Source organism: Vanellus vanellus (genome assembly GCF_965231255.1).
Source record: "Vanellus vanellus genome assembly, chromosome: 5".
NCBI classification, from domain to species: Eukaryota; Metazoa; Chordata; class Aves; order Charadriiformes; family Charadriidae; genus Vanellus; species Vanellus vanellus.
The window spans coordinates 78,125,908-78,152,316 of record NC_138910.1 but is presented as its reverse complement, the minus strand read 5'-3'; the positions used below and the strand labels follow the sequence as shown (position 1 = coordinate 78,152,316).

Genomic DNA, 26,409 nt, shown 5'->3' with positions numbered 1-26,409 from the left:
GCCTGTGTGTCTGCATAAGATTTTGGCTGACTACACCCATTAGAGAGCAAGAATAGCTGCACTGAATTTAAAAAGGCATTTATGACTCCAAGTGGACGAAGCTACGTCAAAAACATTGCAAAGACATTTGGTTTTGTTTTGTTTTCTCTTAAAACTACAAATTAATACAGCTTTGAGTTTTCAACACCTCTATGGGGCAAGACTTCTTTTACAATTTCAATAACAAAATGAAGTGCGACAGAAAGCAAATCCTAAAATAACCTGATTTTTAGACCAACTTCACATCACTGACCTGACTGAGAACACAGCATAAGGTCTAAATTCCCAGTTAGTATCTGCTGTGAACTAGCGAAGAAAGCGTGCTGAGAACCCAAACGTCTTGTCTCATTCCCATCCCATAGCTGTGGACACACCATGTGTCTCTACAGGGGGGAAGGAACATTTGGGGCAGAAGGGGCCTGGATTTTTTAAGTCTCATCTCAAAATATTTTTAACGCAGCAAACTTTGCAGTATTCTGCACTCTACTGTTATTTCTGAAGGAAGCATCTAGCTACACCACATGTATCAAGCTTAAAATCCAACACCTATGTAGTCTGAGGAATCATAGAATGGTTTAGGTTGGAAGGAACTTTCAAGATCATTGAGTTCCAACCCCCCTGCCATGGGCAGGGACACCTCCCACTAGACCAGCTTGCTCAAAGCCCTGTCCAGCCTGGCCTTGAACACCTCCAGGGATGGAGCTTCCACAACTTCTCTGGGCAACCTGTGCCAGTGCTTTGCCACCCTCAGAGTGAAAAATTTCTTCCTGACATCTAATCTAAATCTCCCTTCTTCCAGTTTGAAGCCATTCCCCTTCATCCTATCACTACATGCCCTTGTAAAAAGTCCCTCCCCATCTTTCCTGTAGGCCCCCTTTAGGTACTGGAAGGCCGCAGTAAGATCTCCCCGGAGCCTTCTCTTCTCCAGGCTGAACAACCCCAACTCTCTCAGCCTGTCCTCATGGGAGAGGTGCTCCAGCCCTCAGATCATCTTTACAGCCCTCCTCTGGACCCGCTCCAACAGGTCCATGGCTTTCCTATGTTGGGGACTCCAGAGCTGGATGCAGTACTCCAGGTGGGGTCTCACGATAGTGGAGTAGAGGGGCAGAATCACCTCCCTTGACCTGCTGGCCACACTTCTGATGCAGCCAAGGATATGGTTGGTCTTCTGGGCTGCGACTGCACATTGCCAGCTCATGTTGAGTTTCTTGTCAATCAGCACTCCCAGGTCCTTCTCCTCAGGGCTGCTCTCCAGCCATTCCCTGCCGAGTCTATATTTGTGCTTGGGATTGCCCCAACCCAGATGTAGGACCTTGCACTTGGCCTTGTTGAACTGCATGAGGTTGGCTTGGGCCCACCTCTCCATCCTGTCCAGGTCCCCCCGGATGGCATCCCTCCCCTCCAGCGTGTCTACCTCGCCACACAGCTTGGTATCATTGGCAAACTTGCTGAGGGTGCACTTGACCCCACTGTCTATGTCTCCAACAAAGATGTTCAACAGCACGTGTCCCAGTACCAACTCCTGAGGAACACCACTCGTAACTGGTCTCCACTTGGACACTGAGCCATTGACCACAACTCTTTGCATGTGACCCTCCAACCAGTTCTTTACCCACTGAGTGGTCCATCTGTTGAATCATGTGTCTCCCATTTTGAGACCAGTATATCATGTGGGACAGTGTAAAACGCTTTGCACAAGTCCAGGTAGATGACATCAGTTGCTCTTACCCTGTTCACTACCCCTGTAACTCCCTGGTAGAAGGCTACCAAATTTGTCAGGCGTGACTCGCCCTTGGTGAAGCCATGTCAGCTGCTACCAATCACCCCCTTGAAACCAAATAGTCTAAGGATATTAAAGGCACAAAGATATTAAAGACAAAGATGCTTTGTGAAATCATGGGAAGTTCTAAATATAAAAAATGACAATAAAATTAAAAAAAAGAAATTTAAAAAACAATCTTTCTTCTGTCATAAGTCCTCAATTGTCCTACAGGTCCGATAACACTACAAGACTTAGATTGATTAAAAGACCAAACTCTCCCCGGAGCCAGTACTTCTGGCCTAGTATTTTGCACACCCACAGGAATTTGCCAGGACAGGATATTTCCGCGCTGGCTCTTCTCAAATTACACTGAGACTTTCCTATCATCTTACTACTGAAGTCCCGTTTGTACACATTCCAGCAAACTTTCAACACATAAACAGAGCAAACGAGGGAGTTGCGTATCGCCACACTGATTCATATAGCCAGTGGGGTACTAGCTTATCATTTTTTTTCTGATGTGGGAACTTTTAACTGGAATAAAGAATGCTGGCTATCACACTGGGCTGTATTGGTACCGCAGCATCAGATTTTCTGTTTCCTCCTTCCACTCAAAGAGTTTAATTCACATTTTACAGACTACAGATCTTGATGCACGTGGAAAGTAAGAAAATTGGGAAATAACATACTCCCCCAAATAGACACACAGTCTTTGAGAAGCAACAGGGGGAACATTTTTCCATAGATATATGCCTAAGAAAGAACAAATGGTTTCCATTTCCCGTCCTTGAAATAATCTGGATGAAGCTTAAGTTTTTCAAGCCATGCAGCAGCTGGCATTTGTATTTTCATAATAAAAAGTCCAAATTCTGTTTGAGTATACATACCACCCAATCCCACTAAAACACATGACTAGACGTAAGCGTAAGTTTGGAGAAATAGTGCGAAGTTTGCTGCAGAACCCAGGAGATAAGCACAATTTGCACATGTCCTTTTCATAGCTTTCTACTGCCTTCAGACATTCTTACCATGACATAGGAGGATCAACGTGGTGTCAATATTTTTTTTCCTTTAATGAGCTTAAGAAAATCCTTAATCTTTTTAGTAGAAAAACAACATCTGTTTTATATTTATGGGCAATTGATTTTTATTTTTAAAACAAATAAGACATGTCATCCTTCTTTGAAAGTTAAAATACATATCCAAAGGCAGCCTCGGATTTTCTGCCCTCTATTTAACTTAAATTCATCCTGTGACACACTCCTATTGTGAGGCATATTGACGTTTATTATTTTTCACATGTAGTGAAACTGAAACACATAGAGGACATCCTCTGCTAGATGTTAGAATGATCTCTGCACAACAATTGTTGCAGCAGGAATTGGAAGATGGGAGATGAGAAGAATCTGAACCTATTCACACTTTGCGTCATAAGCAGCATCTACAAATATTTCAGTTGAACATATTCACACAGAGACTTGCCCTCATCCGTGATGATGCTTACTTAGAGAAGTATTATACTCAGACAAGCAATTCCACCTCACAGTAATTCTGTCTTTGGATGGGAAAGAATTCTTTTGCGCAGGAAAATGTCACCTTTCCACATCTCCCCAACACATGCACTCCTAGGTGCTCAGCCCATCATTTCAGACGAGATGAGCATTAAGCAGTTCCATGATTCCTGCTCATTTGAAGGGAAAAAGAGTTCGACACCTTCTCAAAGGGAGAAAAAGGAGAAAAAAGTTCTATCTGGGAGGATTTAGCCTCAGTGTGTGCTTTGTAAAATATCATACTAATATGTAAGATATGTAAACATTATAGAGCAATCAGAAACAAATGAAATTATGAATTCAGTTTAACAATATTCAGCTGTGGTGCAACTGCCAGAAGGCACTTTTTGTTATGAATAGATCATTTGGATGAGTTACAGACCAGATTTCAAGCCTGGCGTGTGCTAGGAAAATCAATGTCAAACTATCTAAGATCAGAAGGTATCAGCAGCACATCTGGCAGCCCACAGAAATGAAAAATGTCTTTAAAATATATAATGCTATATAGAACTAAGCTGAATTATTAAAGGACCTGCTTAAATGGGACTAATATGAGATCTGTGAAGTATTTAATTTAGTTTAGCCCTTCCCACTTGCCTCTCCCTCTAAAACACAAACAGGCAAAAAAAATCCACCTCTATGGTAAAAGTCTATGTGGAAAACAGCACTACGTTCCCCTATTAGGCTAACTTACAGCTCATGTAAGCGAATCAAAGGAGTCAGTGCCTTTAATCCAAGTTAAATTCAGCTTTCAGGACTGTCGTTTGGTACAAGGAGCAGAACAGAACACAGACCTTCCCAGACGAGAATCACCTAGGCATACAGCCAGCCCATAAAATGAGCGAGTCGCAATGCGAGATTTATTTTACTTAACTTTGTTTTGCTAGACTAGCCGTAATGATCAGGCACATGCTTGTGTTTCCTCCTCGGTTTTATGTAAATGTTACGGTAATCGGAGACAAGATAAAATAAAACAGGCCACACCGCTGAGCACAGTTTTATGGACGCGTGAGTTTCAGCAGAATTTTCTTCCTTAGTTGACACCATCTGTTGCTGGTGGAGGCTTACACAAATTCCTTACAATAACACTATTGGAGAATTTGACTATTACCTGAAAAGCAAATCTTTATGTTATCAGGGTATACTGCTATATATTCATCTTCTTTCATTTTCATTTCTGCTTCCTACTATTGGGCCTCTGATAGCTGGCAGAATGCTAGTATCACTATCAGAGTCTCTATTGACTTGCAGTGTGCCATAGAAAGAGAAAATCAAATTTCTGTGCAACTATTCTTGACTTACGCTCACTTACGTGAAAGCAAAATTAAGCCTTTATTCTACCGTCACAACTTTTTTAGAGCAATCATTTGCTAATGAGAAGCTAGGTCAGAAAATTTGTTTGAGAAATCACCTCATTTATCAGCTTCTATAGCCAGAAATTCAGACTAACAGCTGCTTTTGTTAGGCTAAGGGCAGGTATGAAAAAAGATCTAAGATATTAATGGAGAGCAGGGAAAGAAACAAGGAAAAGCACTGTATCAGTCACCAACTAATAAATGCTCTTTACAGTTCTGGACTTTGATCATTGACAAGTCAAATACTTTCATTAACTTCTCTGCTGACTTTCAACTTTCAAACTTTCTGACTGACTGTGGATTGAGAATACTGACATTCATTCAACTCAGGGGTTTTACATCGATGCATAAAATCCTGTATTAAGAAAACTGTATCATTTTGCTTCTGCTGACAGATGGGTCTTATATAGCTATTCAACCACAACTCTCTGACAAAGAATGAAAGAGATTCATAAAAAAAGGAGAGAACTCAAAGGGAAACCCAAGAATGTTTCATTTCTAGGTTTCTGGTTCAAACTTAGGTCATGGTAAAAGCTACTGAACGTGTGATTTAATAACAGCACTTTCTGGTGGCATATATATTAACTGGGTGGAGTTGGGGCATACAATTGGATTTGCAGTGAACTGATGCCTACCCTAAAATTGCCATCCTGGCATTATTTCTCAAGCACTAAATGGGTTTAAAACTAAGCTTCCTTGTAACTCTGGAGGCATTCTCTAGGTTAAAACTATGGTGAGGTCAGTCAACTTCTTAAAATATATTTATAATTAGCAGTAATTAAATATTAAACACATAAAAACATTCAAGCTTTAGCCTGATGTAAAATATATTTAAGAAAATAAGGTCTTGGAACCCAAGAAATGTACTTCAGAACACAAAGGAAATTAAAATTTATTAATATTCCAATTCCTATAGGTCATATACCACTGGTAATTTATTTGATTATATTTTAGGCTTATGTCCTCTGGCCATCATCGGTTTGCTATGTAGCTGCATAGCTTGTGGTGGCAAGTCACATAGCACTCTTCCATGTGACAGGTTGGCATCCCTTGGGCCATCCAGAGTTGCTCTGCAATGATATTAAGACTAGGCCACAAAAATTTCTGCACAGAGCTAACTTCATCCCACTGGAAGCATGGAAGTTACTTGAGTGACGACAACAACATAGATACAGAAAGTGGCTGTCAGGATTCTGCCTGAACGCATCCGTCCACAGATGATTTAGGTAATGTGTTTGCATGCAGTTGAAGAATTCTGGCTTACGTGATGAAACCACTTTCAGAAATGCCATGCTGAACATACGCTCCATCATTTGTTGCCAAGGCCATGTCACAGGTTTACCAAACCCAAAGACCCGGAAAGTGACTAAACCTTAGAGACTCCCATTTAGTTATGAGAACGGCAACAGAATGAATCAAAGCAAAACAAAATTTTCCAACTACGTCTGTCTAGCTTGTGCAAACCAAAAAAGAAAATTATTCTAAGCCATCAGTCAGTATTTTTGCAGTATAAGATACTGCTAGATAAGATTTCTCTGGAGCCAGGCAAGGTTGAAAGAGACAGACAGAAAGGTAGATATCATCCAAACCAGAAAAACCCATACAAGAGAATCAAAGGGTTCTGGGCACTGCCCAGAGCATAAACTTCTGGCCAAAGAGTGGCCTGTAGTGGGGAAGTTGAAACAGACACGTGTATTCAGTATTATTTTTTTGCCCAAGTAGGTTTCTTTTGTGTTGGCTGTAGTAAAGACACGTTTTTATGTCATTTGTGTCCCCTCACTGCCTTTAGTCTCACGGGAGGTAAGTGTAAAGGGCGACTGCTCACAGGACTGGAGCACCGGCAGAGGCATATGTGCCTATTTAGCTCGCAGGGCTGGAGGCAATCGGCCTGAGGGGTCTCAGAGGAGAGTTTACACCCAGAAAATATAATTGAGAGGCCGAGGGTGAAGACAATGATATTGCTTATTCACACACCACGCTAACATTAAGAACGCAGGTCCAGCGTACTTCAGTCCAGCAGCTCAGAAGGTTCCAAGTGCAGGAGACCCACAGAGGACATCTATGACAATGTTAAAGACCTTCTTGGTTTTGCTGCTTATTCTGCACTTGGTAATATCACAAACTTGTGTGATAAAAATCAAATCATTCACAACCACAATAACACCCTTAGGTAATAATTACCAGAATTAGAAACATAGAGAGAATATGCATCAAAATGCAGACTGGAATCTGGAATTTCTGATGACGATTTGGAGCTAGCATTCCAGTTCAATCCCTGCTTTAGTTATTTTCCAGACAAAATTTTCAGTATGACCTAAAAGCAGGAGAAACAGATGAATTGTTAGGGACTACTGTTAGCTATTATTCCAAATAGTAACCCTTATGAGAAGGGTGAATGACACACATGCAGAACTATTTCTAATTTTCTAAATTTTCCATAAAACATTAACTGGTCTATAAACTACAGACCAAACAAGGCGCATGATTAATGCCCAGTAAAGAAACCACACTACTAGGGCAACTTGATTGCCTCATCTCTGAAAATATTTCACATGAGTTATGTGATGGGACTACATACTGCACAACCTGGCTTTATATCTAACAAGAACTAATTAGATGAAAACTGGACTGAAATTATTAAACATTTCCACTGTTAGATGTTTTATTCCAGGCTAAGTAAGGAAAGGTATTTGCAAATTTTTTAAATCTCATGATTTTTAATGGAAGAATAATTTTAGTTATTCAACTTGTACTTAATTGATATTTAAGGGTATAAAGAGGAATTAATCTGGACCAGTGCTTCCAGCCTTGGGAGCCAAAGGCTCAACTTGTACAAACCAGCATATTAACCACCCAATTCCATGGAGATATGTTGATTTTTACTGTCTGAAGACCTAGGCTAACGCTTGTATTTAGACACTTAAATAAGTACTCTGATTTTCAAAAAAGCCAAATACACCCATTTCCCATTGATTTCTGGCTCAGGAACTTAGAACGCGAAGCCAGGTCTTCAGGTATCCAAACGTGGACTTGGGCTCCTGTCCTTAGGAAGTACGTTGGCCCTAGTTTTTTAGTGTCTATAATTAAGAATGCCAGCAAATGTCCATACAGGTGAGAGACACCTCTTCAAATGAGGGATAGCAGATACTTAGATACAGAAGAAGAAGAAAGGAATATGCCTGCTTCAGCATGTTCATGTTCTTCATTTCCTAAAAGCAGGGAACAAGAGAGTTCTTGAAGACAGCTCCTGCAGTCAGCACTTTGTCTCTGAGAACTTCACATGAGCTCCTTAAGCACGCTTCAAAAACTGAGAACTGGACAGGACTTTACCAGGCATGCCCCTCACTCAAGGGGGATGACCACACACTCACACGTTTACTGCTTTAAAACTAAGCAACCAGCAAAAACTGTAAGTCAGGGTTTGAGGGTTTGCCCCCTCAACCGGAGGCTCTCGGTTCTAAAAACAGTTAAACACATCGATTAAAATGTTGCTTAAAACTGACGACAACAGCAAAAAAATCGAATTTAGCAAAAACCCCCGTTTTACTCAGCTGTGTTTTATTTTACCTTTTAAATTGCAATAGATCAGGCCCTTGCCAAGAGCAGGGAATGCAAGAGGTCACAGACTGCACTTGTATAAGCAGCTTTTCTGGAGGTCTGCCACCAGAAGCCAGCCTGAAGTTGCATTGCTGAGAAAACCTTCTGACAATGGATGCTGTGGGGCATAACTAACTCACTGTACCCCCTAACAGAGCAACAGACCCCTCTACACGGTGGCCCATTTTCAGATGGCAGCCAGGTCCAGCCTCTTCAGCCGAGCTGACTGTGGGTATTTGATGCTGGTTTTCAACATGCTGCATCAGTTTTCAGCCAATGGTATGTATGGTATTAATAGGTCTTAGGGTACAGCCGCATGAATAAATTATTATGGGCAAAACAAGGAGGTCAGCTGCCCGGCAAAACCACCTCTACTCATCATCTTTCTGTGGTGTATCGTGTGACAGATCCCAGGGACCTCGCACATTCCACAGGAAACCAGGGCCAGGAGTGCTACTGCAGAGTCGCTGACATCGCGCAAATACACGCTATAGATTACTCAGTTAATTTCTTATTACTTGATCAGACAAGAGGATTTAAAAATTCTCTCTCTTTTTTTTTAATACTAACCTTATGAAATAAGCTTGCAATGGTAGCAGCCTTCAAATATTAACCAGCAAAGACAGACAACTGAGATTTGTTTTAAAAAGAATAATATTATGAAATTCTGCCATTTTCCTGAGGGGAAAATACAGTACTTACTTCTCCTACTGTCAAGTTTTGACTTTCTCTCTTTGCCCTCAAAACTCCAAATTCAAAAGCAGAATATAAAAATAGGAAAAGATGAAAATTATTGGAAGCAAAATGCTCTTCATTTTGTTTACCTTACTATTACCTATTTTTAAATGATGAAATTTTAATAAAATATCACTTCTCTGCCAAAAAAATGTATTTTTATAAATCTCCTTTTCAGCCAGGAGAAAATGTTAGTAAAATGAGAGACAGAGAAGAAAATTTCAAGCATGATTAAATCAAATAGGGTGAGTATATATTTTATTTTCACTATATATTGCCTACGTCATCGGGGCAAGGAAACTCAACTTGAAAGAAAGTTAAGTTTGGCTCACTGCATTCAGGGCTGCATTAAATCTTCCCAATTAACTTTCTCCTTGCAAGGACAGAACAAAACCAGAGTGGGTGCCCCAGTTCATACATGGTACTGAAATCCAAACAATGGATGATACTTAGCCACCGAACTCTCACAAGGCTTCCAGCAATGCCCTTATAGCTCCTTCCCATTCAAACAAATCTTGTCCTAGCTGTACATATAGTGCCTGTCCCTCCACGTACTTTTTTGATAAAAGCATGAGACAGCCTACAACCTATACTCTTATTATCTCTCTGTGTGCCATAAAAAAGGAGTTGTGAGGAGGATTAGAGACATCACAAACACATGATCCATGACCCACTCAGATGATGCTCCATGGAAAAAAAGTGCAAGGCAGTGTTAGATGTGAGGCATCTCAGCCACCTCATCTTATCTTTAGCCAGGAGCACTCCGGCCACAGAAGCTGAGCGCGCCACATCTGAACAACGTGTTCTCCAAGTCATGTTTCAATTGTTTGCTGAAATTTTCCTGTTGTTTGCAAAAGATAGGAGCTGTAATAGCACATGAGTGTTTGAAGTTGGCCACTTAAAAGCACAAGCTAGAAGAGGAGCACGGCTTACTGGTATTGGTATCAGGCACATTAAGTAATCACCTGACCATGTTACCTGTAGCCACTTTGTGAGGCAAACAATTAGAGAGGGGAAATATAAAAATCAATATCTTCTGGAATAGACACAAACTCCTCAACTTTCTATGAAATCTACAGAGAGCTGGCAGATCTCTGCCAGTGATCTCCTGACCATTGAGTGGTGACTTTATTGATATGCTGTGAGCAACAGACTCTCATGTTTGCATTCATGTGGGTAATCTGCCCATGAAGCACTAAAATCTCTGACTCATATATATGAATCAGGGTCACTAACCTCGTATGTGGTGGAAGAGAATGGCAGCTTGGGCTTAGGTAGCTCTACTATCTTGGAAGTTGGATCCTGAGAGTCCTGTTACAAAGAAGCAAGACCCGAACACTGTTCAGGTAAAACTGAAACCAATGACCAGAAAATCCGAGCAATAAGATCTATCCTTCGAATTGAGCAACAGAGAAAAATACAAAGATGGTAGAAAAGTACTTCTGAGACCGATGGGCTGGGGAGGCTGCTTGTGACCCAACAGATGATCTTTTATAAAAGATATTATAAACTAAGAGGTGTTAGAGGGGTAGATGTATTTGTTTTCTTTGTAGGAGAATGATGTTGTTTTCTTTCTAGAAAGAAGAGTTTTATGAGGAACTGTCAGATGGCTGAGACACTGGACCCAAGAACTGAGAACTGTCCCCAGAGAGGGGCTGGAGCAAGTGGATCAAACAGCTTCTATATCAGTACAAGGAGAGGCCAGGAGGGTCTAGAGAGTAGTTTCAGATTCACAGTCATAGATGAGATAGGTCTCCAGGAGATCAGAATGGGAGCAGTGAGAAGTCTAAGCACAGCACCTGCCTCTACAACTGTCCCTGGGTTTGCTCTCCCCAGACACAGAAAAACAATAGCGGTGTCCTCAACAGAAAATTTGCACCTCTGTAAGTTTTTATTCCTTGGGTGTGAGGTTAACCTCCTGTATTTATTCCAGGAAGCAAACTTGGAACTAAGCCTGGGACAACTTGAGAGTTTCAGCTCTAGAAGTTAAAGAATGAATTCATGGGTAATCATTCCAGACTCATTCAATGTTCACCGTTTCATCTGCCTAAATCAGAGATGCAAGAACTTCAAATGTCTTATCAGGGACCCTGATCGAATGCTCAGCTTTGAAACAAACCCTTTAAACTAGATGAATTTTTACTGTTCCAAGCTTGAATGTTCGCATACATTTACATCTGCCTTTTATCGGTATCAATTAACACTAAGCACATTTTATGTTTTGGCTTGGGGAAGTATACAACAGACACACAGTAGCATATTGTCCTTTTCTTTGTATTCCCAAAGGTCTCCAAAGGTTAAGGTTTCTTACATAAATTAGCAAAAAAAGACCTTTAATCTGTTAAATTGTTTTCAAGATCCAAAATAGAAAAAAAAAAGAAGCCCACATTCGTGATGGATTCAGAAGCTTTTTGCTAAGCACTTAAGCACCAGCAGTTCTGCATTGATTTATTTTATTGTTTTATTTAGTGAAATGTCTGGATACAGATACAGAGATTAACCCTTTTTTTTTTTTTTTTTTTTTTTTTGCTCTGTGTCGCCTTCCTTGAAATGGGAACTACAAGTGTTTTGATAAATGGACTGAAAGGTTGTCTGGTTACACCATAGCTTCTACTTGTGTCCTCGGCTTAAATGCTATTATGTACCCTTCTAAAGCAATGCTGCTCCAATGACTCACAGCAGTTACTTCTGTGCCTCTCATAACAATAGCTCACTGGGGATACAGGGCCTCAAATGAGCTAAAACAATTTATACCACCCATTTATTTTTACTTCTCTTCCAATGATAAATACTCACTGTCACAAAATGCCAGTTTATGGGAAGATTATAAATCTTCCAGCACCGACAACTAACTGCAGGCCGTTTTAAATATGCACTTTATAACACTACAATTTGCTGCTATGGTAAATTAAATTCCTGAAAGCTCATCACAATATGAACTATCTCTTCTCAATGTTTAAAAAAAAAAAACAGAATCAAAAAGCCAAACCAAAGAACCTTACAGCCCGCTAACCTGTTGTTAACAGTAGCCAGTAACAGATCGCTTGGGGAAGAGCATAGGAACAGGGTAAACATGCAGTAATTCTTTCCCAGAATGTCCTCCCAGCCAACAGTGAGCTGAGGTTCAAGCAAATTTCTGTTCTTGCTTCCAATCAACGCAAGAGATGAAGTCTTCAAAATTGACTGTCTGACATTGCAAACAAAACACATTTTTCATGAACATTAGCAATCTCTCAATAAAAAGCTCCATTTGTGCATTAGAAAAGAAATTTACTATAATGCTGACCTGGAGATCAGTAGAAGTCTTTCACAAGAATATTAGAGATTTTTAACTGTCTCAGAATTATTCCTTCAGCTCACAGCCTTTTAGCTTCAGTTCTGGTTCTTAAACAAACATGCCTCGGATACCACTTGCAGCACCATCTGATTTTACGAGACTAGTAAAACCTCATCCCAACCTGAAAGATTTGGAACCGTGCATCGGAACAGCTCCGTCACAAATACTGGTGGATGCTATACCGCACTTACTGGATACAAAAACAACTCCATCTCCAATTGATACTTAAGAAAACCCCACCAAGCCTCCCAGTCAAACTCTTCGTGTATTCCAAGGCGTTCCCAGTCCCTGTCACTGTGGCTAGAAAACAGCAATGTGACATGCTGGGCCAGCACAAGAAAAAAGGATCTCCATATGAGGTTTCTAGCACTGACTTTTGCCCAAAGAGCTGATGGCAGAATTGTCAAGTGTAGGAAGATATGAGCTATCCTGTCTCATACCCTTTCCTGGAGGCTGCATTGCAAGATCCTTGTCTTCTCTCAAAAAGTATTTTCATAGTTCTCTCTAACATGCATGCTAAGTAGTCCAAGTCTTGATAACCCCAATCCAGTCAGTTCATCAGATCAGAAGTTGACAATCCTGAAGAACCTGGAGCTTAGTAGCTGATGTGACAGAAATTCAAGGCAAGGGTGGGAAGGAAATCTCTGATGTGGCATTTAAACAGGAAACTCAAGGGGGGTTTGCATGCAGGTATTATTCCTAAGCTTGTTATTTATGGGGGGAGAATTATTCTTCAAAACCTGTAGTTCTTACTGCAGTCAGTAGGAGATATCAAAGAAAAGCAAAATCTTTTCAAGCAAGTTCTGGTGTATTTATCTACTCTGGATGCCTTTCCCCCATCCCTTAAGGTCTTTCTTACTTATTTATTGCATAATACAGTTCATTTTAGAGATTTATTTTCCTATTTCAACATTAGGTAAGTACTCCTTCTATATTAGTGGAGCCCACTACCAACAATAGTATCATACTTAAAGGTAAAATAAATCTTCTGCAATACCCCTGAGTTACTGGAAGCAGATTTACATTATATGGGATATGCCATCACACACTACTTTAAACATATTTTTAAACGTTTGAATAACTAAATGGGTAAATCCTGAGAACCTCACTTGGTGTTTATTCAGCCCTTACTTACTGAGGCAAACTCCCAAGGACAGAGTAAACACCGAGAGAGGACCTCAGGCCTTCACCCACAGTTATAAACAATGAACTCGGCATAAACTGTGATTCCCATCTGACACTGGGAGAAAAGCAGCAGCTAACGCTTCTCCTCATTTTGCTTCCACAATGATTATATGAGAAGAGATTTACTTTCTCCCTAATAAAACTTGCCCCATCTCAGATCTTCCCCCACCCACCGCTGGAGAAGCAACAGGAAACTTAGATGAAGAACTATTCATTGATGAGAGGCTGAATACAATTGGAAATGGAGAAAAAAAGCCTTAGGAAGAGGCCTAATGCCTAAATACTGATGAAGTTTGCTTTACTGGGGGATTTGTTGCTGTTAGAAAAGTAAAAAGATATTTAGAAATACAATTGCATCTAGACCTCCTTGGACCATGTAGCCCTTAACACCCAGCACTCACGTATCACACCTTTCATTACAAAGATCTCTGTCTGCACAGCTTCAGTTTCATGCTCATGTTGCAAGTGGGTAAACTAAGGAAAGGCACCCATCTGACAATCATACCGCAAACCAGCAACGCTAAACAAAATCTGAGATTTTGACTCCAATTTCCATGCTACTCATTGCAAATATGGCTAATTCCAAAATTTTAAAACTAACAGAAAACTATTAAGTTGTTTTTCATACAATTATTGTATCCCCTTGAAAATTCTATTTAATTGTTTCAGGGCTCAGAGACAACCTAACTGATGACCAAGGACATCCCATATCGTATTTAATTTAATCTGCATGTTTGTTATTCTTTTACATTTCAGTTCAATTCTGGTAAGAAAATGAGCATGAAAAGAGTCGTTTTTGTTCACTATGAGATCTAGACACACAGAATAAGCAGGTGGTTTAATAAATCCATACCTATTCACAAAAACAAGATAAACAAGGGATCTGGAAAGGCCGTTCATTATACATAAATATGCTTGTGATCTGAGAGAAATCCCCTATCCAGCTCTCCTCGCAAGAGAACGCTCCAGGAAGACACTCAGGTTTGCTCAAGACTGGGGGCTTCAGGCTAATACATTCCGGGTCTAGAGAGGAGCAATCAGAATTGGTTAGCTTGCAGTGTTGATGAGAGTGTTGTACCTGCCAAATCTGGTATCATCACTTTGAAGAATATGGAAAAGGAAAACCAAAAATCTTCTGTTATAATGGAATGCTGCTGCTGGACTTTGGTGAAAAAAACGAAGAATAATGATAAAGATCGAATCAAAATGAAGTTGCTTTATCCTGTCCCCTACAATGCAGTGATGCTATGCTATCCGAACATCAGTGAAGCAGGACAATTTTGTAACTTTCCTAGCTAAAGAATCCAGAATACAATCTCCTTCCTACAACAGAAGAAACAAAATCCCCAAAAACTTATTAAAATATGCACCTGTTATAGTTAGGAAATAAAGGTGCAAGGTGTTAGCTCTTAGAGCTAGATCTCCTAACAGGTAACCTTCCATCCCACACCGCTTTAAGTAGAGAGGCCCAAATTAGGCAGCCCAATATTTCCATCAGCCAGACCAGATAAATCTTACAAGTGTCAACATAAGTACGCAAGAAGCTCAGTCTCTCTTGCTTACTCTTTCTATGGCAAAACGTGGGAAAAGGAGCAAGGAACAGGAGAGGAGCCCAATTAGCACTCAGACCTGGAGGAAGCCCAACATAAGCCTTTATATCCATTGTGCTCACATCAAAAAGAATAAAAAGTCCAAGGAAGGAAGAAACCAGATCTCTGGTTTACATATTGTTTATCATACAGTGCAATACATTAGTGTCTGTAGGGTGTAAATGCTGGTATTTCAGAACACAGAAGAACTTTGCAACATACAAGGCAAAATTTCCGACTCGGATGTCATACGCTCCCCAAGCACTGCATAGGTGCAGTTTGTAAAAGTAAAGACGTAACAATTAAAAACCTACTAAACTATGAAGTGCCCCAGTCTCCCACCTAATAAAACTGGAATAACAGTTCCTACCCTCTCACCCCATTCATTCACTGTTGCAAAGAACCCCAAGACCACCGAAGAGAAGACACTGCAGAAAGGCTTAGTATTAGAAATCTGACACCCCACTACATGGCTCTGCGTCACACAGGGCAGTTTGCAGTTAACCGCAGTATGGAAACCCCCGTGCCCGTTGGAATTTTGAAAGCAAGCGTTTTCACTGATTTCAGTGAGACGTCTCTAGAACATCAGCCTTCACGTAGTCTCCAAGCAGAATATTTTTCAAAGCATTTGTTCTGTCCACATCTACTCTTTGGGTCTTTGAACTCAAATGATCTGTTCACAAAAGGGAAGGAGAGTTGGCTGCAGAGTTTTCCGGACATGTTACTAAGCATGATCCAGTTTGTGTACAGCAGAGTTTGTATTGCTTTCAGCTACATTCCCCTGAACAGGTTGATTACAGCAAAAGCGATGGGGTGCAAAACTTGGATGTCTGTGACAGGCACAGACTAAATAGGAACGTTCCATTCTTCCAGTCACCGAGGCATACCTGAGCTTTGAATTATGTCAGGCCAGGAACAAAGGAATCTTGCTCATAAGAACAACTTTTAATAACTCATTTACTGAGAAAGCCTCCCTTTCATCTCTGCCAAGCTTTAGGAAAGGCTGGGAGGCAAGCAAGAAATAAACATTATACAGACTCACCACTGCTGGCTCTAAAGTAAACTCTCCAACTTCCTATTTACATTTCAAGATCTTAAGCTTTGTGGTTTACCAGTTCTGCAAGTAAGTGCTTTGGGTTTTGGAGGCTGCCTGCACATGATCTCCCACCACTACTGAAGTCTTCCTAGCTTTTATTAATATAATAAGGAGGTCAGAAAAGCAACAATCTTTTATATACCCTGCTAGCAGAAATATTTTACTTCTCGCCTTTTCAAAACAAAACAAAGCGACCAAAGCATACAATGTCAAATTAATGCCAGCAAAGGGGATATTACAGTTTTGTTTGTTTCTTTTTCAAACTAAGGATGCTAGAACACAGAACGAGACAGTCTCATTAAAAAAGGGTGTGGAGGGCTTCTTTGAGGGACAAGTAGAAGAAGGCGGCAATTTTATGGATATATAACCCTTCTAAGGCCACAGGCTGAAAAAGCACCTAAATAGACTCCGCGACCTTTCCCTCAGCAGGCTAAATGTGTGCGCACTAAGGACAGGCAACCTGTAACAACAGCCGCGAAGTAAACGTGGTTTTCATTTCGTGCAGCCCTCTCTGAATGTAAAACATCTTCATTAGTTGGGAAGTCAGCACTGCGACTGCTGCCAAATGCAATATATAAGCCAGCAGAACTGAACTGAATGAGGACAGAGCAAGGGAGAGGATCCTGCGACGCTAATTTATTTCTCCCATTTGAAAGACACTAACTCTGTGACTCATGTGCAGAACAGGCCTTACAGAAGAGAAGAATATTAAAAAACCGAGAGGGCAGGCGCTTATCAATTTCACAAAGCTTGCACGGATCATTTCAAGAACTTGTCCGGGCCGCCCTAGCTTCAATAGGTTTGCTTTTGGTTTTGGTTTTTTTTTTTTTCCTACAGCATTCCTCCCCCTTCTCCCCGCTCGCCTGACCCTCCCAAACCCAGCCCCTGTCCCCTGGTCAGGAGAAGGACAAACTGCTGCCTTTGCAAAACCCTGGGTCAGGGCCAGTTGGCACTCAGACGCGTTGCCCTGGGCTTCTGGCCCTGTCCCCTCGGAGACTGCACGTTTCGCGTCAGGGATGCGTGTGCAGCAGTGACTGAAGAGTGCGAGGCTGAAGTGCTGCACGCAGTCCTCCGACTCGCTCTCCCGAAACACACTGCTCAGTGCCATCCCACTAGATTAAATATAGCCGGCAACGCAAGTACCAGCCTATTTAGTCCCCGCAAGTTTTCCCCTCATCACAGATGATTTCAAGCAGCTGAGGAGTCCCTGTGTAGTAATTACTCAAAAGTCTGCCGCTTTAACAACGTGGCATGTTCTGAAGAGGAGACTCTCGTATCAGAGCCAAAATATACTGAATCCACTTGCTGGTCTGGCTCCCACCGAGATTACAGAGATCAGGCTATGAGAACACTTTGAGCCAGCATGTCTCTGCAGTCTCCACTCCAGGATGTACCGCAAAGGACACGTACTGTGCATGCTTTGGGGGTGGAAACGTGCTTTACACTCTATTTGTGTGAACAAAGCTGGCAGCTTGGGCGGATATTGTGGAGCAAAGAAGCTCTATTGTGTTTGCCAGTCATCACGAGAAGCAAATGAATAAATTTAGAATAAGCAAATTGGGCTGAAGTTCCTTAGCAGAAAACAGTGAAAGACTAGTCAGGCTTGGTAAAAGACAGTATGGGATATTCTTCCTGAAATAATCCATAGTAAACACTGGGACAGAAAAACGATCTGCCCTTTTTGCTGTTTGTGTTTGTGCTGTTTCCTCTAAAAAGCTCTGCCTTTTAGATCATGTAGTAAATCTGAAAAGATAGAAGATAAATTACTTGTGCCTCTCCAATTTAAAAAATGACTAAATTATAAGCTTCGAACCACATACACATTATCACCCAGGGAAAAGAATTGCGCACCAAGCCAGGTGAGTCAGTTCCCAATGACAAGAGTCAGAGTAGTAACAAAAACAGACGCAAAGGAAGAGACTCCGTCTAAACCTGAAAAGATTCCCTGACAATCCCAAAAAAGAAGTTTTGAGTACAGAGAGCTGATAAAGAAGAAGGAATGACTGAAGAAGCACACAGACCACATAACCAAATGAAGACACAAAAAAATATCAGAGACTCTGGATAGGAAGGAACACAAACCTTGTATACTTGGGACTCAAAATGCCAGCAAATTTGCGCCCCCCCCCCCCCCCCCCCCCCCCCCCCCCGCCTCTGTAAGCTGAAATCAAGCCAGACAATGTTCCCATCAGAAGCTGCTCTGCCTACTTCCTTCAGCTGTGAATCCAAAAAGGTGTTAGTGCAGGAATGACAAATATTTTCATAATGGAACAACTGTTCTGGGACAAGTGCAAAGCAGAACACTGATCTCTAAGTGAGCCTAATTCACCACAAAACAGGCAGAAATGAGAGTTTATACACATTTTCTGAACAGGGCTATTTCATGTGGATCTCTGCTACTTTATTCAATATGCATAAATAACACATATCCTGTACATATACAAGATTAGTAAGGGTCCCATACTGCAGACAACAAAAGAGAAGACGGGCTGTTGCAACAGAGGATCCCTGCTCTCTCTCGCGATGGGCTTCAATATTTCTGAATCTTGTAGCTCTGCACGCACACCCTCCTTGTCCTCCATCAAAGTCCCGGTCTGAGGGAAGCGGCACTATGCCCTAGTGACTCCATAACCCTCAGCACTCCCAATATTCCCACTCCAGAACTACCATTTATTTCTGCTTACCTTTTTAAATTACTTCAAATTCCTTTCACAAGGAGTGAAAAGTTTCAATTCGGGCTACCAAAAAACCAGTCCCGGTCTGGTCCCAGCCTGTTAAGTGTCACATAAGTTTACTCAAACCTGTAGTCCCTTTGATGAAAAGCTTACAGTCTAATGACTCTGAGGAAAAAGCCACATTTTATTATGTGAATTTAGTGCCCACAAGAAGAGTGCTATGCTGATATCAGGTATGGGAAACTGCAAGATTTATCTACCAGAAAGAAGCAGCAGTACTGCTAGATCACTTGCTCCAAGGAATACTAGGAAATTTCTGTGTACAAGCACCCTGTAACACTGCCTGTTCATGTTACTGTTTTGCTGTTTGCTAACTGGCCCCCGGGAGTTATATCAATTCTTGGTGGTTTTACAAAACATCTGCAAAAGGGCACATGTGCTCGTGTTCAGGACTGGGACCAGATAATACAGATACCTGTACCTGAAATTCCCCCGATCACACAAAGGTTTCAGAAGGAAACAAACGATTTTTGAAACCTTTAAAATCTCCCATAAAACCCGTAAGACACTGGCAGGAAGACAGGCTTTTAGGGGGACCAACTACCTTATTCCCAGAAGTTAGGGCATGTCTGTTAGACCCATGCAAACTACTAGTTAGGAGGAACATGTAAGCTCCTATTTCAATGCCTCAAAACCTGCTGCTATTTTACTGTGAAAAACTACTCACACATTTTGTGTAGTCGCCATGGCTACACAAGGAAAGTCTCCTAAAAGTTCCAAAACTAAACGTGGGTGCTGGAGCTTAGAGAGCCTTTCTGCAAAGCACGATGACATGCAGCAGCCCACTCGGAAAAGTCAGCCACTGAGTATCCGTCACTTGAAAGGAATACCTGCACCACACAGACAGATCAAAGCTGCAGCAAATGAATCTCAACCCTAAACCAAGGGACAATCCTTCACAAGTCAAAGGACAGCTTATTTGCCACTCCAAATGCAAATTCTGCCAATGACTTTTGCCAGGGCAAAGGAGGCAGCAGAGAATCATGTAAAATGAATAACTGTCCAAAAATATCCAGAAAACCATCTTTTCTCTTCTTTTTCCTCATGGATAATGGATGAGCCCTGAGGTAGCGGTGACTTTCGGCAACTACCAACTCAGACCTGGACTTGGATCAGTAAGCTAATTACAACGTGCTTTTTGCTTCTTTCACGAGCTACTCAAGTGTCTCAACAGAAACACAAAATGCTTTGTGTGTGTCTGATTACCCCAAACTGTCAGTGGTTAATTCCAAAAGCGTATCCTCACTTAAAAATGGTAGTTCTACTACAAATTAAACTATTATAGCCATGAGTAAAATTAGGTTCTACATTTGTACTTTCCAAAATATCAAAGGCATGATTAGCAAAGTCTTTTGTTCAAGATCTCTAGAGTCCTTGAGGTAATGAAAACTGGGTCATGCAGTAGTTTCTCTTGAAGTAAACGCTGTGTTCAAGCAATACCTGCTTCTGTGACTCATGGAGGACTAGGTCTAGAGAATGGAAATACTGTACCAGCGCACATACACCAACAGTAGTACCCCTGCCCCCACCAAAAAAAGGAGGAAAGGGGGGAAGAAAGAAAGGTATAGCAGATGATTTCGAACAGTTTCCTGTTACGATCCCTTGAAAGAAATCCAACTGTACTTTCACCCTGCTTTCTGTTTTCTGAATTTCTCCTGACAGTTGGCTCTTTCGTTTGCCAGAACCACAACAAAGGACGGCCTTGAGTTTCCACACAGGCCATTTTCTCCCTCTCTCTTCTCTGATCATCTCACAAAGGTATTATTGTTCCTGGCTCACTGGGGCTCAGTGCACCTGAGGCAGATCAAAGGCACTTTTTAATGCCCGCCTGACCACACAGGTCTCTCTCCCACTGCATTAAATTAAACTCGATGATTAATCTCTGTAGCCCTGAGGGTCCCTTGGTGCACAGGGAGAGAGAAAATATATATTTCTATCAAAACACAAGTATAATATACTTTCATTTTATAGCCCTAATTAAAAAAAGGAACAGCTAATTTCAGCCAAATGCAGCTGCATATAGGTCTCATTAAAACACAAATACAACTGCTCTGTGTGCCCTACGTTCACTTCGTGCACTCTATGCAGGTAATAGATAAAAGAACGGTAAAACAAAGTCCTTTCACAGATTAAATCCAGAGAAGTTTAGAATTTGCTTATTGTCTGCTGGCTAGAGATTTTTGTATCTCTGAGCAGATGAGTGAAGGAAGGCAGTTAAGGAAATGATTATAAAATGCTGAGTAGTTACATTAAATAAAAGTCTACTTAAATCTAGCCAAAAACTGCGCAAGCATCTATTCCTGAGTTTGCTCTCAAGTGATTAAGAGCCTTAAAAGGTTCTACCTTGTCTACGGTGCGCAGTCTGTGTATGGCTTTGGGATTGCTTTAATGACAGAACATCGATTAACGTCAACATGGACTTTATCATGTCACTTTTGTTACATTAGCATATTTAATGGAGCCACATCTCTCACAGTCGTGGAGTATGCACACAAAAAGTGCCATTAAAGTGTTTATACTGATATGCCATGCTCTAGTTCGGGAAGCAAAACAAACTAGAGTTGTGAACTGGGTCTACGTTAGAACTTACCAATATACATATATTAAAACTTAATAAATAACCACACACACATCCTCCTACAGGGCTGGTTCTACTGAAGGAGTAAGTTAGAGCCAGCTGGCCCGTTTCCAGCTGTTCGACGTTGCCCTTAGACCTTTTGGGGAAACTGTCTGAGAGCTCCTCAGCTCATTTCGGTCCAGTATTATGTCTCTATTAACCCAACTCATTTTAATGATTTAAAATAACTCAGCTAAATGAAACAGGTTAGGAAGAGTTCACACAAACAGCTTCTTCTGAAAGGGCAGATATCGCCCTCAAAAAACTGGAAATAATAAAAGTAGTGGCAGGCTCTTCCCCCACAGCTGGTATTTGCAGGGTGCCCCCTACCTGCACCGTGATAGACAAAGAGATACCAATGTAATTTTTCAGAGACAGAGTACGCAAAGAATGGTGGAGTTTGAGGTTTGAAACTCTTGTTTAGGAAGGAATCCACAAATATTCCAATTGGTCTACAGGACTTAAGCTTTTGTTAAATGCTCTGCTTCACAATAGTGGAATTATTCACTTCTTTAAATCCAATCATGTGCTTAAATGCTTTGCTGAACTACAATCCATGTGACAAGATCACCATTTATTCATGCTCAAGATCACCATGTATTCATGGTGTTACTACGAAGACAACTTAACTTACTGTTAAGCCTGATGTTTTATTATCAGTTTCCTTTCTTTTACTCTACTGGAGATCACTCTTCATGAAGCATGTTAGTCTGCTCTAAAAACCTCTAGCACTCCCATTGCCATTTGCTTGTTCAGGAAAAATCCAAATTATAATCAGTCGAAATTTAAGACCAAAATTAGTTTTAAATAAAAAATGTGGCAGAAAAGGGTACTTATCTAAATGGAATGCTTTCAGGCTCATACATTTTAAAAAGGTATAAATTTCAAAAGCAGACACTAAATTTTAATTGCAATCTCAGAAAAAGCTTTTGTATTAATTCACTAAGAAAAATTAGCAAAGTGAAAATTGCTTATTGGGGTTTTTCTTTCTTTTTAGTCACGATACATATCATAATTCTATACATCATGGCAACTTTCAGAGGTAGAAGGATTTATAATGATTAAGTGACGAGGTGGGGGAGAAGGGCTGTGACTGAAGACATGCTCTCCTTCTCCAAAGACACTATTCTGTAACGCATTAGTGACAGGCTCGTCACGGATAACTCAAGCTCAGAGTCTTTGGCTCAGATTTCAGGCTGCTCTTTAAGCCACTCTAGCATCGTGGTTTTTACTTTCCATGTCATTTTTCAGTATTGATTTCTACTACTATTAAAGTTCTTGCTTAATAGCAAATGCATGGTAATATATAATTAATATCCAAAGGTAAAGATAGAGTTACCAGAAAAAATTCAAGGGAAAGGAAAAGGGTGAGAAGGACAAAGGTCATTTTTCCCTTCAGAAACTTCAGTTAGTATATTCTATACAAATTAGGACTACGCATACAACCTACCCCCATGTGGCATGAAGATGTTCCACAGATCATAGCAACTCGGGATGTAATTGGCTGGTTCTCACATGGCAGGTTATGTCCTTTCACATCTGCTCCAATTACTCCTATTAAAACAAAATTAAAATTCTATTTTAAAGAAGAGTAAGCCAACTCTCACAAAACAGAGCTTTTCTACGCACAAATAATTGCTGAGTATATCACACCATTGACACAAATTAAAAAAGTCTACTTAGTCAATAAACAAAGTTATTTTATCAAGTCAGATAAAAATGTACTTTTATCCCTGATACATGAGGACACAAGATGATTTATTCTATGCTCATGTTTATGGTCATAATGTTTAAATGTTATGTTGACTACAACCTGACCTTTATTCTCTTAGGTAGTACACTAACACACAGAATAAAAGACTGCCCTGTTGTGAAAAGCGGTACGGTAGACTGCAGATATGTTTGTTTGTTCACAGTTTATCAGGCATACACTGTATGATGTGTTTTGTCAGGGGATGAGTTGGAGTGAGGGGTAACTTGGCAGAAGACTGGAAGGCTGCCAGTTTTGTTGTCTTGACTGCTGCTGCTGTTCTGTCCATGTCAGCCAGAGCCATCTAAAGGAAGATTACTCCTTCCCTTAGAGGAACTGTGCTTGGCTCGGAGGAGCTTCTGCATGCAGGACAGGACAGGACGGAGGACAACCTCAGCAAGCACTCAGCCTGCAGCAGAAACATATGCCCAGGAGATGCCAGAGAGGAGCCAGGAGCTGGCTTAGAGAATGTGGCAGACCTACAGCCAAGCTTCAGCATGCATCACATCATGCTTAATTCGCTTAAGGGGAGGCGAAAGTGGAAACCCTGCCCTCTCCCCTCCTCTCCTAGGCTGCATTCTTGCATCATGTTGTGCTGCACCCAGCAAAATGCAGCAGCCCAACAAGTAATAGCCTTTTGTTTGTCTTTTTTTTTTTCTTGAGCATTACTTTTCAACTGGCAAACTGCAGATTGTAGATGCATCTGCAATGCGGAGTCCGGTGACCAGTTTGCTAATCCTGCTAAAAAAAAATATCTTTCTCCTCACTGTAGAAGGATCAGGAAAGCATTTGCTGAACATTGTAAAAGACGCCAAGTGTTACTGCTGGTTAGTATGCTACGTTTCATTAACACCTTCTTGTTTAGGTCACCACTGCAAGATTCTGTTACCAAGTTGGTCTATCGGGGTTTCTATTATCGGGATTGCCATGGTATTACCATGGTTGGAAGTCACCTAAATAATCAGAAAATTAAGGGCTAAAATTTTACAGTCCTCAAAAATCTGTCCTTATGTCCTTTTATCCTAGCTGGCTTGTCACTATGTAATAGCATAGCTGTCTTACACAGAGTTTATTTGTAATGAACAACAGAAAGCTGAAAGTACGGCTTCTACCTCTTATGCCTTATTTTTCAGAGCTCCAACACAGACATGCATGAGTTCATATTAAGAATTTTGGATAGGACTGTCTAAAAGGCAATTTCCAGTACCAGGCAACATTGTGTTAGAATTTCTTAAAGGAGTTAAAAATACTATTCACACTTCAGAGGGAACAAATCTATTAAACTGAACTGTCAGCATATGTTGCAAATGTATTTTCATAAACAATACAAAATTGAAGAGCCTTATGTTTAGGTATTTTTTAATCACTAAGAAAACATGCGTTCTGCAAAATACGCATTCTGAGCCTTTTTGAAATCAGTGGGACTTTGTCAGTGGCTTTCCTAGTGTTTATAGAGTTGTTAGAGTCTTCCTATTTGTGATTAATTGAAGTCAGACAGCAAATAATGTCTGGAACATTCTCATAACAATGAAAGATTAGATCTTTTATTCACTAAAAATTATTTAATTACTAAGTCACTTTCACCTTTAACTTAGTTGGAATTTTTTATACTCTGAGGCAGACCCAAAATCTTTTCAAGATTCTCAAGAGAGACTGAGAACAAGAACTCTGTATACCACGCAAACCGTAGGAGAGATGTCAGAAGAGCAGGCAAGGCTTACTTAGCATGCAGACTTTTGGACCTCTTCCACAGTGACAAAGTATTTCAGAAACCATATAGTAAATTATCTACTTTTGCTGAAACAATGCCGATGTCTTTTTAAAAGGTGCAACATCAACATTATTTTTATGAAGCCAGTCCCAAAAGACTGGCCTCCCATACTCGCATTTTTATCTGTAGGCTCTTTAAAATTGGTACAGTAGGTCAAACGTAAGACATAATTACTTGGCTTTTCGATTTTTATTTTTTCCATAATAGGTATCAGATGGACCGATTCAGGAGTCATAGATGACCTCCACAGACATACGTATTACATAATTCATTATCTTTACCTTATTTTACTCAAAACTTTGAAGCCTTCATAAACTTCAGGAACCTGTCCAGCAAAAACACACTTTATACCCAGCCAAAAGCAGATCTGAACAGTGTGTCAAAAGTTATTAACACTGAAAACAAGATGTCCATCATGTCATTTTGGTTTAGCCTGCAGGATACAAAAGAGCCTTTTTCATTACTCTGCTGTTACAGATTATTTTTAAAACAACCAGCAGAATGTGTTCAAGAATAAGAATAACGACACCCAATGGATGTTCTTGTCCCACAAACTAATCTAATGCTTACTAATATACACGTCATACCCTTCAAACAAATTGTAAACCTCAATATTTCAATACAGATCACAGCACAGTAAGCACTAAAACACACATCAGTACCTTCACAAAAGTTTTACATCAACTACAAGAATTATTTCCAATACTTTCACATTTTAATTCAATTTCAAATCTCTTCCCTTTTTTCTTTTCTCCTGTTCCTCTTTTATCTCTATTAAAAGATTAATATGCTTTTTAGTGCATTGCCATCCTTAATATCTTTTAATTAGAACACAATTTCACTTCCTAGTTCTATTATCTGTGTTTTCCTTTTGCTTTTCTGTTTTTCCTTCAGAATTTTCAGCTCTGTATTCTACACGCTGTAGGCTAAACTAGACTCAAAAAAGATTTAGGTTCTTGTTATGAACTGCTATGGATGAAGGAGGGCTATTTAGTATTTGAGATGTAGCCACACTACTAATTCTCTTTACATACATTTGCACTCTCCAGCTCTCCTTTTGCTCCTGCTGTCCCTTTTGCTATCCAAATATTTTCCTTTTTTGTGATTTTTCTACTACTTTCCCCACCTATTTATTACCCTTCCCAGATTCAAGAAGGATGAGTTCCATCTTAAATCTTCCTCTTCTCCCAGAGTCTATTCAGTTATCATGTGATTAGCATGCAGGTTCTCCCATTGCATTACTGACTCTTCCCTCTGTAACGCGTCTCTCCCTCTCTAACAACCACCTATA

General features: G+C 40.5%; 1 protein-coding gene across 3 annotated transcripts in view; it reads right to left on the bottom strand.

Annotated features, from left to right (window-relative positions):
* Positions 1–26,409, bottom strand: part of FGGY (FGGY carbohydrate kinase domain containing) — a 150,780-nt gene that overhangs the window by 49,093 nt on the left and 75,278 nt on the right. For all 3 annotated transcript variants that reach the window (XM_082484122.1, XM_082484124.1, XM_082484123.1), the window contains exon 8: positions 23,048–23,151. In XM_082484122.1, the coding sequence (XP_082340248.1) occupies positions 23,048–23,151 (104 nt within the window). The remainder of the gene's footprint in view (positions 1–23,047; positions 23,152–26,409) is intronic.